Raw genomic sequence first — 17,085 nt, 5'->3', positions numbered from 1 at the left:
CTCGGTCGGAGAATGCCGAAGAAGGCGGGAAAGCGAATGACTACCGAACAGATGCTGCGTGTTCTCATGAAGGAGATGACCGACCTAAAGAGGCGGATGGATAAAAATGAGGAAGGGGGCCCGAAACGTCCTTTGGAGGGAACGGCCCCGGGAGGAAAAGGCAAGAGGCCCAGGAGAGGAGCAGCTGGGGGAGATACCCCGGGTCCCAGTGCCCCGCTCGAAGCACCCACTCCTGCGCCGGAGGAAGGGAATCCGATTCCCGTGGTGGTCACCCCCGTGTCCGGGGAAGACATGCCGCCCGAGCTGGCAGCACAAGTAGCAGCGTGGTTGGGTAAAAGTAGCAAGGGCGCCACGGCTGTCGACGCGCAGGTGTTAATGAAGCAACTGCGGGAAACGCGTGAAGCAGCGAAGGTATCCACGCCGGCTGCGGTCGTAGAGAAGCCACAGGGGACGGTTTTAGTCGCAGAGACAGCGTCCAGTTCAGGTAAGCGGCCATTGCCGATTGCGAGGGAAGAGTCGGCTCCCTCTCGAAGGGAGAGGTTGGGTCAGCATGTTCCTTTAGCTATTAAAGAAAAGATATGGGCAGGGGAATATGTAAACATCTTCTCGTTGCTTACTGATCATTATGAGATGGAGCATGTTAAAGGTCAGAAGGATCTCATGCATCCGAGTGTTTGGCGCGCAAAGATGGCCGCCTTTAAGGTTAATGAAAACGTTGGCAATTGGGGCAAGGCATGGGGGATTTTCACATCGATCTTGGGAGAACGGAGGCCCGAATTGCTACCCGAATTGCCGAGTTATCAGTCAAGGATCATGGGGTACTCGGTATCACACGAGGGTAATCATTGGTTTTGCTATGATAATCTTTTCAGAAAAGCAAAAGAACATGATAAAAACTTAACTTGGGATTGTTATGATTCTGTGTCCTGGTCCAAAATGAAGGAGACTGGTATGTTGAAAGTGCCATTAGTAGGGAGTAATGTGGGCGAATCCTCCCGTCAGTATGCGGGGACGCCTTTTCGATCAGGTACGGGTACCGACAATCACTCGAGGCCTACCGGTAATACAGGTAAAAAGGGGGTTTGTTGGAATTTTAACAGGAGTAAATGTACTAGGCCCCAGGGATCGTGCAAATTTAAACACGAGTGTAGTGGGTGTGGGCAATCATCCCATCCTGAGTCCACGTGCAGAGCCAAAACGGGTGATAACGGGGGTAGAGGAGGTGCCAAACAGGTCTAACATAGTCCAAGGGGCGCCTTTACCTACCCCGATTGATACCTTGGCAATGATTCCCTGGCTCAGTGAATACCCGGATCGTGCTTCCGCTGGGGTGTTGTGGAACGGGTTTTCATATGGTTTCCGCATCCCAGTGGGGGACTTTCAGGGTGTGGAAAAATGCAAAAATCAGATATCGGTCTTGCAGCATACGACCGTAGTACAGGAAAAGATCCGGAAGGAGGTTACTCGAGGTCGAGTCGCCGGTCCGTTTAGTGTACCCCCGGTTGCTAACTTTGTCTGTTCGCCTTTAGGAGTGGTCCCCAAGAAGGACCCGGGTGAGTTTCGGCTGATACATAATTTGTCAGCCCCACGTGGTCTTTCCGTAAACGAAGCGATAGACCCGGAAATGTGTTCGGTACGGTACGCATCTTTCGATGAGGCCGTGGCCATTTTGAATCGCCTGGGGCCCGGGGCGCTGATGGCAAAATCTGATATCGAGTCAGCGTTCCGGTTGCTCCCGGTACATCCAGACGATCAGCGTCTACTAGGTTTCTTGTTTCAGGGTCAGTATTATATGGATAGATGTATGCCGATGGGATGCTCAATTTCTTGTGCCTATTTCGAGAAATTCAGTAGTTTTCTACAATGGGTCTTCACAAAGAAGACGGGTTTTCAACATGTGATGCATTATCTCGATGATTTCTTGTTCCTGGGGGCAGCCGGGGATCCGGAATGTGGGCAAGCTTTGGCTGCATTTTGTGTTTTAATGAATCAGTTTGGCGTGCCATTGGCACCAGGTAAGACGGTGGGTCCTTCGACTTGCCTCGAGTTTCTGGGGATCGAGTTAGACTCCGGAGAAGGTTGTTTCCGTTTACTAAGTGATAAAGTGTTAAAATTCAGGACATCCCTGCAAATGTGTTTGAGTGAAGCTAAGGTTAAGCTGCATCAGTTACAGCAGTTAGTGGGCCAGTTGAATTTTGCCCTGAGAGTTATACCTATGGCCCGCCCCTTTTCCTGTTCGATCGCTCAAACCATGGGCGGATTGAAGGAGGGCCATCATCGCACGAGGCTCTCGGCCGAGGTCCGCCAGGACATGCGCATTTGGTTGGCATTTCTGGCGGATTTCAATGGTCGAGTCGTCTGGAATAAACCAGCCGTGTCCTCTGAGGAGCTGGGGCTGTGGACAGATTCGGCAGGGAGTGTGGGTTTTGGTGCCATTTTCGGTGCTCGATGGTCTGCACAAAAATGGCCGGCATGGTGGCATAACAGTGGACTGACAAGTAACATTGCTTTCCTGGAACTTTTCCCCATTTTCGTGGCCCTGAGAACGTGGCCCGAAGGGTTCAGAGATCACTCTGTGGTATTTTGGTCTGACAATATGACCGTGGTTGAGTGTATCAATAGTCAGGCAGCACGATGCAAATGGATTTTGAGGCTGCTCAAGGAAATCGTATTACTGTGTATGCAACTGAATGTGTTGTTCAAAGCAAGACATGTCCCTGGGGTCATGAACCAGGCGGCTGATGCCCTTTCTCGTTTTCGTATGCCGGCCTTCTGGGGTTTTCTGCCCACAGCGGACCCGGAGCCGGCACCCTTTCCCGAAGCTCTTTGGTCTCTCGGTGCCCCGAACTTCGTAACCTCGTGGGAGAGAGTTTAGCACCCAGGACGAGGAGGGCATATGAAGGGGCGTTCCGGTCCTATTTAGCCTTTTTGGGGACTGCTAGAGAGGAGCTTTGGGGCCAGGAGGAAGGGGTTGTGAACTTTCTGATGTCATTACATCTGGCAGGGAAAATGGTGGCCACGGCCCAGAGGCATCGGGCTGCCATTTCCTTTGTTGCTAGGGCTCATGGGATCCAGGACCCGACAGCGTCTTTCGTTGTGCAAAAAGCGCTACGTGGGTGGCAACGCCTTGAGGGTCGCAGAGTAGATGAGAGGCGCCCGATAGGTTTGGATAGGTTGGCCCAGTTATTATCCAGACTCCCTACAACATGTTCGTCTCAGTTTGAGACAGTGTTATTCCGAGCCGCTTTTACGCTGGCATTCCATGGGGCTATGCGGGTAAGCGAATTAGTGGCAAGGAACAAGCAGGATGTGACGGGAGGACTGTGCGCAGAGCACGTTCAGATCAGAGGGGAGACGATGACTGTCTCGTTTGTGAGGTCCAAAACCGACCAGAGTGGGATGGGTGAATGCATAATTATACGCAGGATTCCCGGGTCGTCCATGTGCCCAGTGAAGTGTTTAGAGGATTATTTAACACAAAGGGTGGCATCATGGGGGGGACCTTGTTGAGACACGCTGACGCCACCCCACTGACAAGGTTTCAGTTTCAGCGGGTGCTTGCGATGTCGATTACAGCTGCGGGCTTGAACCCGGGTGAATTTGGGACCCATTCCTTTCGGATAGGGGCTGCTACAGAGGCTACAGCCAGGGGTCTGAATGTGGAACAAGTTAAACGTGTGGGGCGTTGGTCCTCCAATTGTTATAAAAGGTATGTGCGTTTGCACATGTTGTGAAGCCGTAATGATGTACTCACGCTTCTTGTTTTTGTTTGGTTTTCAGTTACGCAAGCCTACGAGGCGGGGCGGACTATGCAGTCGACCCAACACCGGGCCAGCGGTCAGACATCACCGGCTGTTAAAAAGGAGGTGTGGGTCGTGGGCCACTCATACGTGAGGCGTGCCGCGGACGTATTCAAGGCAGGTGACATGGTGCACGTGGCTGGGGAATACGGGTACAGGGTGTCCTTCTACGGAAAGGGCGGTCTCTGTATTGACCAGTTCCAATCATTTTTCGAGGGTTTGCTAGGGCGGACGAGGTCACCGCCGTCTGTAGTCATAGTACATCTTGGGGGCAATGATTTGGTCACCACTGGTAGACGACTTCTCCTGGAAGCGATGCTTTCCACTGTAAGTTGGTTAGCGAGGAGAGTTCCAGGGTGCACGATTGCATGGTCCCATATGATCCCACGGAAAGTGTGGCGGGGGGCTTTTTCGGTGTCTGCTTTAAATCACTCTGTGAGAAAAATTAATAACAAAGTAAGTAGGTTGTTCCGTGCCAATGCACTGCATTCTATCGCGCATGGATGTATTAATGATGACAGTATGTACTTGGGGGATGGTGTTCATTTGTCTCGGATGGGGAATGAGTTACTCATAGGAGACTTCATAGCTTGGCTGAAGACGTTAAACATGACCTTTAGGTAGGAGTGTGGTGGGGGGTCCGGATAGCCGGTAAACTATCCGGTCCTGTGGCGGTAAGGTCATGATCGGTGAGCACTAATTGGAAGATCCCTATGAGTGGGCGTCACCCATTACGGATGGGGGCGCTCGGGGGAGGTGGCCATTGGCCCCTCAACGGGGAGGCGGTCCCTTCTAAGGATGGGTCGCCGAAAGGAAAGGGAAGGCGGTCAAGGCCCCTTCATGGGTAGGAGGGGTTACAGCCCCCTCCTGGGGAATTTCCCGGGGCCAGTACGTCTGCGACGGCAGATGTGGTAAGTTGTGTGGGGTTTGGGGGGGGTCTACGCTACCTTCTAGATACCTCACACGAGTCCTCGTACGACCTTTAAGTGGCGTCGAGTTTTATTGGGGCCCCCGTCAAGTCAAGGGAAATTGGTAGTTGCACTTGAGGTAAGCCTCCGTGCCGCCCCTCACAAGTGAGGGGGATATGTCTGGGTTAGGGATCTTGACACCGGTTACGACCTTGCCGTTGGCCCTTAAACGTTAGGATGTACAATTTCAAAAGTTAAGTAAATGTTTGGTAGGATGTTAGTTCGGCTAGGAGAACCTTTGTACTAGAGGATATGTTAAGGTTAGCCAAACATCGCAATGTGGTAATGAAATTGTACATAATATGAAACTGTTTATTTTAATGTTTTAATTTTGTTTCATATTTTAATAAATACGGCCCGGGAGGGTCACTCCCTCCCGTCTCCAAAAACTTCAGAACTGTTTCCGGTTTCCCATCCTTGGGGATTGTGTTGAGAGGGGGTGGCGGGTATCTCAGCCATATGGCAAGGGGCGACCAATCGGTCCCCCCGAACGTATGGCAGAGTACTACGATCCCCCCGGGAAGCCATCTTGGGCGGGAGGCGAGTCTCGGCTGGTATGCCCGAAGCGGCGTAGCCGGGGCGCGCCTTTTCCCGCCCTAGAGTGGGTTGGCCTAGACACTGACGCGGCTGGCCACGCCCTTGGGGCAGGCAGGGGCGGGTTTACGCCCGCCCTGAAGACGGATAAAAGGAGGAACAAGACCGGAAAGCATCCTCTTGTTCCTGTGCTCTGAAGCTGCACCTCCTCGCTGCACGTGAGCTCGAGACGGAACGAAGAGCCATTTTTGACCCACCCACCAGCCCCTGAAGACAGCGAGTGGTTTTAAATAAAGTTTGATTTATAATTCTTATTTTCGTTTACAGGTTGCGGTATTATCGTGAAGATTTTGAGTATGCAATAAAGAATGATCGTTTTGTGTTATGTTTTGCAAATAAAGTAATTCTGCTTTGGTGTTCATCAGTAGGCATGCTTTGAATAAAGTTGTTGTTGCTACTGTCTGTTATATTTAGTCTTTAGTTATTTAGTTATCATGTCATATTTATTTTGGTCGGGCGGTAAGGTCATGATCGGTGAGCACTAATTGGAAGATCCCTATGAGTGGGCGTCACCCATTACGGATGGGGGCGCTCGGGGGAGGTGGCCATTGGCCCCTCAACGGGGAGGCGGTCCCTTCTAAGGATGGGTCGCCGAAAGGAAAGGGAAGGCGGTCTAGGCCCCTTCATGGGTAGGAGGGGTTACAGCCCCCTCCTGGGGAATTTCCCGGGGCCAGTACGTCTGCTACGGCAGATGTGGTAAGTTGTGTGGGGTTTGGGGGGGGGTCTACGCTACCTTCTAGATACCTCACACGAGTCCTCGTACGACCTTTAAGTGGCGTCGAGTTTTATTGGGGCCCCCGTCAAGTCAAGGGAAATTGGTAGTTGCACTTGAGGTAAGCCTCCGTGCCGCCCCTCACAAGTGAGGGGGATATGTCTGGGTTAGGGATCTTGACACCGGTTACGACCTTGCCGTTGGCCCTTAAACGTTAGGATGTACAATTTCAAAAGTTAAGTAAATGTTTGGTAGGATGTTAGTTCGGCTAGGAGAACCTTTGTACTAGAGGATATGTTAAGGTTAGCCAAACATCGCAATGTGGTAATGAAATTGTACATAATATGAAACTGTTTATTTAAATGTTTTAATTTTGTTTCATATTTTAATAAATACGGCCCGGGAGGGTCACTCCCTCCCGTCTCCAAAAACTTCAGAACTGTTTCCGGTTTCCCATCCTTGGGGATTGTGTTGAGAGGGGGTGGCGGGTATCTCAGCCATATTCATAGGTGGATGCACAGGATTGCCCATGTTCCACCATGCAATGCCTCCTGATGCACAATAACACAAGGCTGTGCTATGTGCAGCCTTGTGTTACTTTGTATTTATTAAACAACGCAAAGCCACACTAATCAACTGTGCGTGAATTAGTAAATGCTAAAATGGATTTTCCTTTAGGGATGCACCACAAAAGTGACCCAAGCCTACACAAAATCATAGTAAATCTGGACGCTAGTGTTTCAGGTCTTAGAGTCACTTTTATGACACAATAAAGAGAGTGGTGTGATCCGTTGAGGATGGTTGTATTATTAACACTGAAGAAATAGGACGTTTATTGTATCAGTGAGTCTGAATATCACGGAAGTATAGTGAATTATTGAAGTTATGTCTTATGAATGTTTGAATTATTTTACTGTTTGAATTAAAGTTACTGCTCCTATTTTTTTGATTGCTGAAACCAGGTACAGCCTCTTGAAAAATTGCTTATTTTCAACCTCAAAACGACCCTTGTTGTGTTATACAAAGTATGATTTTACCATACTGACAATGTTGGAATAGATTTCCATATTCGTGTTAGCTGCCTGTACTTGGAATGTATAGTCCAAAAGGTTATAAATCAACTTCATATATTGCACTCTGTCACCCGGGCATATTACCTCGTGATGTATGCTGCATGTAATTACTACTGAACCCCATAAATCCCCTGATAACCAGGGCCGTTTCTAGATGTTTTGCCACCCTAGGCGAGAATTGAAAAATGCCCCCTCCCTTATACTACGATCACTTTCGCCCCCCCCCCCCCCCCCCGTCATCCAGGATGGAAGAATTAATGCATCAGATATAAAACAACTTGTATTCAACATTAAACGATAAAACACATCAAACATTAAATATTCGAAAACGCAGACTTTGAAACCAATTAAGCATAACAGATGTACTACCATGCTTCTCCTGGTTACCAATTTCTTTATGGCAGGGTTTTAAAAAAAAAAAAATATTAGTTGAGGCCCACATTTTGCTTTGGGTGTGCCACTTTTTCAGGACAACCTTAAAGCAAAATCTTTTGAACCAAATAATGTGCTTATTTGCTTAATGCACTCATAATATATACCTAATAAAAACCAATGAGTGGGATCTTAACTTATCTGATGTTACTTCTTGTGATGTCACTTACTGTAATGCCACACATTGTGACATCATAGGCTATGTGGCCCAATAAGCACCAATTGTGGCTAGATTGTAGTACTCAACTGTAGGGGCAACAGGGCATTTTTTCTTTCAAGCAATAGGACCCAAGCCACCCTTAATCATGATGAACAGCCTCCAATTGAGGTCTATCCATAGTCCGAATTATCCTACATAATCCTCCTAAATCTTTTAATTTGTACCACAGAAGGGCTGGCTGTGGTGAAATGCTGTGGCACTGGCGCTCCGCGCACCTGACACCAGGCTCAGACAGTTCCACGCATTGCTGGAATGCGCGCAGCTCAAGGAAAGGGGAGCTTCAGAGTTTAAACTCCTAGTGGAAGGCACACGCTCTTCACGGCCTTCCTTTTCTTTTATTTATTTTTTTATGCGTTTTTATATAGCGCAGACTTTACCCGAAGGTGTCAGAGGGCTTCAGAAAGGGAACAGTAATGATACATGTGGAGAAAATTACAAGTGAACAGATTACAAAGCCATACGTTAAGTTACATGACACAGAAGTGACAATTGTGAGCAAACAAAATACAAGAGGTAGCAAACGGTGCCTTACAGGAGGAAAAAGTGACGTGTGCAAGATACAAAAGCGTACAAAGTACAAGTAGAGGTATAATACTGGAATAAATGGCAGACCTCCACTCAGCCTGGCACTGGCGCTCCACCCTCTTGACACCATGACCAGGCCGAGACAGTTAAACACATTGCTGGAATGCGCGCAGCTTAAGGAAAGGAGGGCCTCAGACTTTAAACTAGTGGAAGGCACACACTCTTCACGGCCTTCCTTGACCCCTCTCCCGTGTCCTGACCTCCACCCAGCCTTGCCTTCATGCACAGTTGTAGAGGGATTCTATCACCTCACTGACTGGAGCCGAGGCCTGCCACCTGGACCTGGGGCGGCGGACGCCAATCACAATGCCTGTCATTTTATGACTTTTTGAATTAGGGCCTGCTGCTGCAACAAACAATTAACAAAACCCACGCAGACATATCTCTCACAGATTTTCCCCGTCTCTGGAGCCGTGAGGACCGGGACGAGCTCTCACAGGCCTCTTTTCAATTAAGAGTAGGTACTGTAAATATTTTGCACATTCGCAGCAGGCCTGCATGAAGTTCGTAATATTCGCTTCACTGTAACTGCGCGGTAACTTACTTACTCACCTGTTCTCGGGTGAAAGAAAGTCATGTCAACGCGCAAGTCCGTGCAGTTTGCAAGCTCAGAGGCTCATGCATTGCTGTCCTCAGCTCAGTCAGATGCTCTGCGCTACCATCGGCACTACTACTGCGAGACTCTGGGGTCTCAAACCAGGCCAGCAGGAGCCGAGGACTCGGAGTAGCCGGCCGCCGGACAGAACAGGTCTGTGTTGTTCTTGTGGTGCACTGGCAGCAGTCAACAGGTCGTCGGGCCTGGGAGTCAATCACCGCTCGAGGATTGGCCAAAATGATGATGCCTAGGGCCGTCATTGGTAGCGCTATCCCGCGCTACTAGATTGACGGCCCAGGGGAGGGACCCGCACATGATAGAATACTAGTGTGTACCACCCGTACGCTCATCTCCACTCGCGCCACAAACCACCACTACGCTAGGGTGCGCTGCACTGCGGAGCAACAATGTACTAGTACAAGGATAAAGAATGGTGCGCTTGCACTCCACTTATAGGTGCTGCTGCCTGCGTGTTTTTTGCCGCCCTGTACATTTTGCCGCCCTAGGCGGCCGCCTAGTCTTGCCTAATGGCAGAAACGGCCCTGCTGATAACAAAAAGATACATGTAAAAGTGAACAAAAGTACAAGAGCAAAAATTTGTCCCACTTAGCTGGATTTCAAACTTACCATGGTATTAGCCTGGGTCATTCCCGCTCAGTAGTTGGTACAGTCTTTGTGACAGCCTGTGGCTTAAGACAATAGAAATGCAGTTGATTAACCACAGACAGTTGGACCAATATGCAAAATTAAATTGCTTAGAAGAAAAGCGCTAATTTATTTTTTATTCATACATAGGTAATAAGAATTTGCACAATTGTGCATTGTTATTTTAAATGCTTTAAAGGTTTTTACTCAGATAGTCATATGTAGATATAGTTCCAATCATTTGTTCTTACTCAGCATACTGGGGAGCTCATTTATCAACCTCAAAATAATGAAATGAGTCAATCTTACTGTAATCAGAACCTATAGACGCAGGGCTCCACGAATACTTATCATTTTTATCTGAATTTGTCAGCATTTTTATCACCGATTTCTTGAAATGTGTGGTATTGTATTGCATTGAAACATTTTTATATCACTTACTATGTGGGACTCTAAAGCACCTGGCTAGATAGGTAGCATGCTACACCGTGTAGGTTGTATGGTTGAAAGGGTGTTGATTGTGTTTTGATCCTATGTGGGAAGTGTGTCCATGTCATACATGAGGACCACCAAGACATGGTAGTGGTGTTATGGGACGCAGTGCTTAGCAGTGTTTTGGGTGAAGAAGTGTGAGAGAAAGGTGAACAATTTATCATTTTCAGTGAGCTGGCAGCTTTGAACAGCTCAGAAGGACTCTTATTGTAGTTCTTATTTTCAAAGTCCCTTTAGCTGGTCACTGCGCTGGATTGTACATTCTGAGAAATTTTGTTTAACGTTTATTATCATGAGCAGGCATTGGTGGGGAAAGACTTGGATCAGAGTTTATGTTTATGTTTATGAAATTTATAAAGCGCGTGACCACCCTCGGGCATCTCAGCGCTGGCAGATAGAGATGAAGACCGTCCACACTTAATCCAATGGGAAAAGCCAGGTCTTGAGCCTTTTTTTTAAAAGCCAGTTCACTTCCAATGAGACGGATCTCTGGGTCTAGGATGTTCCAAAGCACCGGAACCAGATGAGTGAAGGATCTACCGCCCCATCTGGCTTTTTTGACTGCAACCGATTCCATCAGATATTTTGAGCTAGATATGAGATGTCGATGCGGTAAGTAGTGCGTAATCAGTTTTTGGATGAGGACAGGGCCTCTCCCAAGCATGTCCCTGTGAGCCAGACTTAGTGACTTAAATTTAATTCTGAACAAAAGGGGTTAGGTCCTTTATGTGGTGAGGGCTAGACCTAATATCAATGGTGAACAACACAAAGTACCCAAACCACAGTGACTCAATACGTTTTTTTGATACAGGGTAAGAAACCAATTTATTGTCGCTTCCCTAGACACCATTATTCTGTGTCAATCATTTTGTATTTTTTATATTTAAAAAAAATTGCTGACAGAAAAAGACAATGATACTTTGTATCTCCCAAATACAAAGTATCATTGTTGTACAAAAGCTAGGACCAGCTGGTCCAGCATTAAAATATATATAAGGCTTTTAATTACTTATATTCTATCCTCCCAACCCCTAGTTTCTCTTTCAATAATTGTTTTATTTAATGTCTGATGTGAGAATACTTTCTAATGTGTGACATAATGGTTTCTAAATGTGTAAATAGTCTTTGCCGTTAATGTTTGTTAAAGTTTGTTTAGCTTTGTAAATATTTGCAATCAATGTCTTTTTCTGTCAGCAATTTTTTTCAAATATAAAAAATACAAAATGATTGACACAGAATAATGGTGTCTAGGGAAGCGACAATAAATTGGTTTCTTACCCTGTATCAAAAAAACGTATTGAGTCACTGTGGTTTGGGTACTTTGTGTTGTTCACTATTAAATTTAATTCTGGCATGGATCGGGAGCCAATGCAACTTCCGCAGTCCTAATCTGGCTGATTGACGTCTTGTAATGCTCAGCAGCATTCGAGCGGCGGCATTCTGAACCACTTGTAATCTTTTTACAACATATTTGGGTGATTCCAGGAAGACGGAGTTGCCATAGTCCAGTCGCGATGTAACCAGGGCCTGAACTATGGTTCTCCTTGCATCCTCTGAAGCAAATGGTACAGCACTGCATCTAACTTAAATGGTGTAATTTCCAGAATATCCAATAGGAATATCGTTCCATTCTTCACTCAGCTAGCTAAGGATGGTGGGTCCATTAATTGCTTTGGGGCCCTTAATGTTCATTACTACAACACTGCTCAATGGTAAATAATTTGTAGTTTGTATCTTGTAGAGTTTTATAATTTTAAGCTATCCAAGTAGGGAGCTATGCCGGTATGTGAAGCCTGTATTTTTGTAGATACGTAGCATGTACTAAAAATAATGTTGAGAATAAATGGTTGTATATTGAGTAACTTTAGACGATTTATTGTAATTTAATATATATGTCTTCCAGATTGTACATGTGGTTCCTGAAGAAGGCGTTCTTGTGATAACGCCGAAACGCGCGTCGAGAAGAGGACTACTATTGTCCACCACTGTTTGAATGAACCTATAATGTTGTTGTGCATATTTGATTAGATGTTGTATTTTCTCTTATTTTATGTCATCAATTTTAATGTTTTTAACTTGAGTATATATACATAATAAATATAACATTTTGTTAATTTTTTTAAAACTGTTTCTTGTGTGCTTCATACTTACCGCTGTCTCCTTAGCAATATTATATTTGAATGAAAAGTTTTTTTTTTCGTACCATCCTCTGAAGCAAAGACATGATTTTCCTAATCAGACGTATGATTCCAAAACAGGTCCCGACCAGTTTGTTGGCCTTGACCTCCATTGTTAAGTTCTGGTCCAGCCATATTCCTAGATATTTAATGGCTGCCTTGGGGGGAGGCGAAGGCCCCCAGCTTGGTGGCCAAAAAATTTCCAATCACGGATTAGTGGTATTACCCAGAATCATTAGTTCTGTTTTATCTCAGTTTAACTTGAGCCTGCAATCTGGCTTTCCATGACCCGATTTTTTCGAGGAAGGCGACAAGTTGACGGTGGTCTGAGTTAAGAGAATCCGAGATTGAAAACACCAATTGCATGTCATCGGCATATGACACGATGGAGATGCCAAATTCCTTTACTAGATGAGCCAGAGGGCTGAGGAAGACGTTAAATAACGTCGGGCTCAGAGAAGAATCCTGTGGTACTCCCCATGGTGCTTCAAGGGGGTCTGATTGGATTCCTTTCTCCATGCATTGGAAATACCTATCGCTCAGAAATAAAGCTACCCATTCCTTTGCAGTTCCTACAATTCCTACATTTTCCAGCCTCTGGTTCAGCACTGAGTGGGCTACCGTATCAAAAGCGGCACTCATCACAGCTGCCGTTTTACCTTGGTCCAGTATAGACTTAGGTTTTTCGGTGACCACCAACAGTGCCGATTCAGTGCTATGTTTGGGACTAAACCCCGTCTGGGACTGATGGATGACACTGTTGTTTTCAAGAAAAGAAGAAATTGCAGTGTTCACATGCTTTTCTGCGATTTTCCCCACTATCAGCAATAACGATATTGGACTATAGTTTGTTAGATCAGCAGGGTGCAAGTTCGTCTTCTTCAGCTGGGGCTTAATGGTAGCATGTTTCCAATCTCTTGGAACTACACCTTTTTCAAAGGAAAGATTTATTAAATTGCATAATTGGGTAAGCATTGATCTTCCTCCCTGTGCAAGAATATGCGGTGGGCTGGGTCCCTTGGCGAGCCTGCTTTAATTTCTTAAAGTAAAACAGAAATGAGATCTGTATTAACTGGTGGAATGGACGTGAGGGCAGGGCCAATCGGTGAATCTAGTTCCCTTTGTTCACATTGTGATTTTTCATGGAGCGGTGCTTCTGGTGTTATCATTGGGTTGCAGGGGAGAGAGTTATAAATATTTTCTACTTTACTTTTAAAAAACATGGCCAATCCATTGCACCTTTCTTTAGAGTAGTGTGGGCTGATAGCTCCCTGCCTTACCATAGGGAGTCCTTTAACAATTTTAAAAAGCTCCTTATAAGAGCTAGAGGCCTTTGCTATATTTTCCTCAAAGAAAGCAGCCTGCGCTTTCCTAATGCTCTTATGATAGAGCTGTATTGCAGCTTTATAGGCTTTTTTTAGTTCTGGGTCATATGACTTCCTCCAGTCTCGTTCCAGTCTTTTACAGCTTTTTGGTTGAGCGACTAGCGTGGGTGAGAACCAAGATGATCTGTTTGAGTTTTTGTTAGATAGGGGCCCTGGTTTCCTAAAGTTCTTGTCAATGGCGGTGTTTACCCATATCTACCAGTTCCTATAGGCCACCTATGGATCTTGAGCATCCTGGGGCACAGAGGACTCCAGATCGCTGATCCAGGCTTCCGGCATAATCCTGGGCCATTTTCCTCCTACTATTGTGTATCTTTCTTTGGTTCTTCTCCCAGGGGCATTAGGAGATGCATTAGAATGAGGGCATGGTCAGTCCATGGCGTCCATATAGGATCTAACACCCTCAATCTCAAATCATTTGAGAAAATGGGGTCCAAAAGATTACCTTTTTCTTTGGTGGCCGACAATACCAGTTGTTCTAATTGTAGGGCTCCCATGTCCGCCAAGCATCTCCTAGCTGTAGGATCGTTGAGATCCTCTAGATGTATATTAAAATCGCCTAGCATTGTGATGGCACTCTTCTCAACAAGCATGCTTGCTACTAAGTCCGGGACTGCATCCAGAAACTGGCCACCGGGTCCTGGGCGTCTGTAGATTAATCCCCCTGAAAAGGAACTGGAGGCATAGATCGATATTTGAAAGCTAAGGGCCTCCGATTTAGCAATATTCTCGAGACTTATTATACAATCGAACTGTGGTTTATAAATGATGGCTAAGCCTCCCCCTACAGCTCCTACCCTGTCCAGACGGGAAATTTCATATCCCAGGGGTAGAGTCTCTACTATTTCTGGTGCTGAGCTTTCCCTAAGCCAGCTTTCGGTAAGAAACAAGACATCCAGATCTTTGTTTTCAAATTAAAAATGTAATTTCCACCAAATGCTTTGGTAGGGATCTACAGTTAATTACTCCCAATTTTCACGACTTCCCTTTGAGGCAATCGGGATTTGATTCCTGATAGTGATATACGCTTGCTGTTCCCATAAATCCACGGACCGTGCAGCACAGTGATTGATCTGGACTCAAAGTGTGTTTGCATAATGGTTGGACTGCTGTGTTTAGGGTTAAGAGCTCAGAGCTGGTATAAATATATAAATTCCCTGGAGGTGAGATGACCTGGGCAGGGGTCCTGGCACCTGTCCCGGCTGGGCGCGGACGGGCGCAGACGAGCTTGCCTTTGGCTCGCCATCTCTAGCCAGTGCCTAATCAAGTGTAGCTGCCTCTACCTTATCATCTGCGCGTCCGCGTCATGCCCGGTTTAAATAATGTCTGCCCCCAAAGGGGATGATGAACTAGAACGCCGACTTCAAGATGGCCGTTATTTAGTGGCAACCCGGAAGTCGTGAAGTTAAGGAGTGAAATTCCCTCCACATCAAGCAGCTCTAAAAGCTGTGGTGGACCGGGGAGTCACTTGCAAGTTATTCAAGCCCCAAAGGATTTCCCAGGTATCAGAACACTAGTGTGGCAATAATATAGCAATAAAACATTTTAAAAAGGAGCGCTATCGCGCTGTGCAAAAAACGCTAGCAGCAAAATGCAAGTCTTAAAAACAGCTTAAAAGCACTCTCAACTGGTGTGGCACTATCTCTAGCCAGCCCGTAATCAAGTGTAGCTGCCTCTACCTTATCATCTGCGTGTCTATGTCATGCCCGGTTTAAATAATGTCTGCCCCCTAATGCGGTGATGAACTAGACCGCCGACTTCAAGATGGCCGTTATTTAGTGGCAACCCGGAAGTCGTGAAGTTAAGGAGTGAACCTCCCTCCACATCAAGCAGCTCTAAAAGCTGTGGTGGACCGGGGAGTCACTTGCGAGTTATTCAAGCCCCAAAGGATTTCCCAGGTATCAGAATAATAGTGTGGCAATAATATAGCAATAAAACAGCTGCCTCTACCTTATCATCATCTGCTGGGATTGACCTTGTTGCTATCATCCCATATCTGATTGCTTTTGTGAGATGTGAAAAGGCTGTTGTAGCATCTAACTAGTTGGGACCTGCAGTGGTGAACTAAATTAAAGTCCTTTGTTGGCCAGCGGCATATGACAAATCTCTTCAGTTATTCCATGCCAGTTCAGTTTACGATGGGTGTTTTATTGCTGTCAACTGGTAAATTTCTGGGTGATGAACATGCCCAGTAACACTTTTGTTTATTTGAGTGTCCAGCAATATAAGGCAAGTATTATGCAGTTGGTGTGAACTACAAACAACAGCCCAGCCACTGAGGGCTATAGTATTAATGTGTTCTTTTGTATTATGTTTTATTGTATTGTATTGTATTGTAATTGTATTTTTATTGCTTAGAGATATTGTAGTGCTTTACATATAGCAGCACGCTGCCAGGAACCCAGGGTTAATAGTTGTGTTTGGCTTATTGTTGATTAGTGGAGTTAGTCTTGCACTCTTAAGGGAACCATGTAATGTATTTTCTCCAATTTCTATTTTTATGCGGCAGATACAATAAATAGGATTTAGATGCGACCTTTAAGGGCAAAGGGTGCATGTGAATTCAAGCATTGGTTTGCAGTATTAATAGATGAGCTGCAGGATATCAGGTACTTTTAGGTTGCAGGGGTATGACCTCTAAAGGCGAGGTTGTGATCTTTGTATTGAGATGTGGGCAATTTATAGAGACACAATAACAAGAATTAAGGCAAACATGCATATGACATTGAGCAGGCCATGCTTGGAGAGAGGAGGCATGCAGAGGCTAAAAAGGCAGGAGAGTCATTTGATAGAAAAAGGAGAGTTGACTATCGGAGTTTTTAAAATCAAAGTCAGTTTTCATGCATGGTTTTTTGGAGTATTGCGGAGGCTTTTAAAACTTGTATGCAAAACTGTAGAGTGAAACATCGTTATTTGCATGTGTTACAATATCATTGTAGGCCACGAGAATCCCAGTGTGCACTCATATCAGCATCACCTGTTGGTAAATAGATTTAAAGAAAAAATGGTTTCATTTTCCCACAATGAGATGGAAGACAAATGCAAAACAGGAATGTTGTACTTTAAATGTTTGTGCTTGAGACGCTCTTCTGAAGGACTGGGTTCTTTGGACCCAGCGGTGCCAGGGCACAACACCTGAAACCTTCGTGGGTAACCTGCTCCGGCGTACAAGTCACAGAGACACGGGACACTTCCTTCGGCGTCAAAGAGTCAAGGTTTATTTTCTGCAGGGAACACAGAAGTCACAGGAAGTACATCGAGTGTAGTTCGGGGAGACTGCTTCAAATTGTATTTGTGGATCGCTCCTTTTATACAGTTTTTACCCATAGGATAACATGATACACAATAGTTTACAACCTGGTTCCCACAAGTCGCTCTCAGAGGGGTCGCTTAGATCACTTTGAAAC

General features: G+C 45.9%; 1 protein-coding gene across 1 annotated transcript in view; it reads right to left on the bottom strand.

Annotated features, from left to right (window-relative positions):
- CCR9 (C-C motif chemokine receptor 9) overlaps positions 1-17,085 on the bottom strand; it is a 108,403-nt gene that overhangs the window by 24,549 nt on the left and 66,769 nt on the right. The window contains exon 2 of the mRNA XM_086966840.1: positions 9,607-9,668. Within this exon, the coding sequence (XP_086822966.1) occupies positions 9,607-9,627 (21 nt within the window). The 5' untranslated portion in view covers positions 9,628-9,668. The remainder of the gene's footprint in view (positions 1-9,606; positions 9,669-17,085) is intronic.

The sequence above is a fragment of the Lissotriton vulgaris genome, chromosome 4_1 (assembly GCF_964263255.1).
Source record: "Lissotriton vulgaris chromosome 4_1, aLisVul1.2, whole genome shotgun sequence".
NCBI lineage: Eukaryota > Metazoa > Chordata > Amphibia > Caudata > Salamandridae > Lissotriton > Lissotriton vulgaris.
Note: the sequence above shows the minus strand (reverse complement) of the source record. Positions and strands in the feature narration are given on the sequence as shown.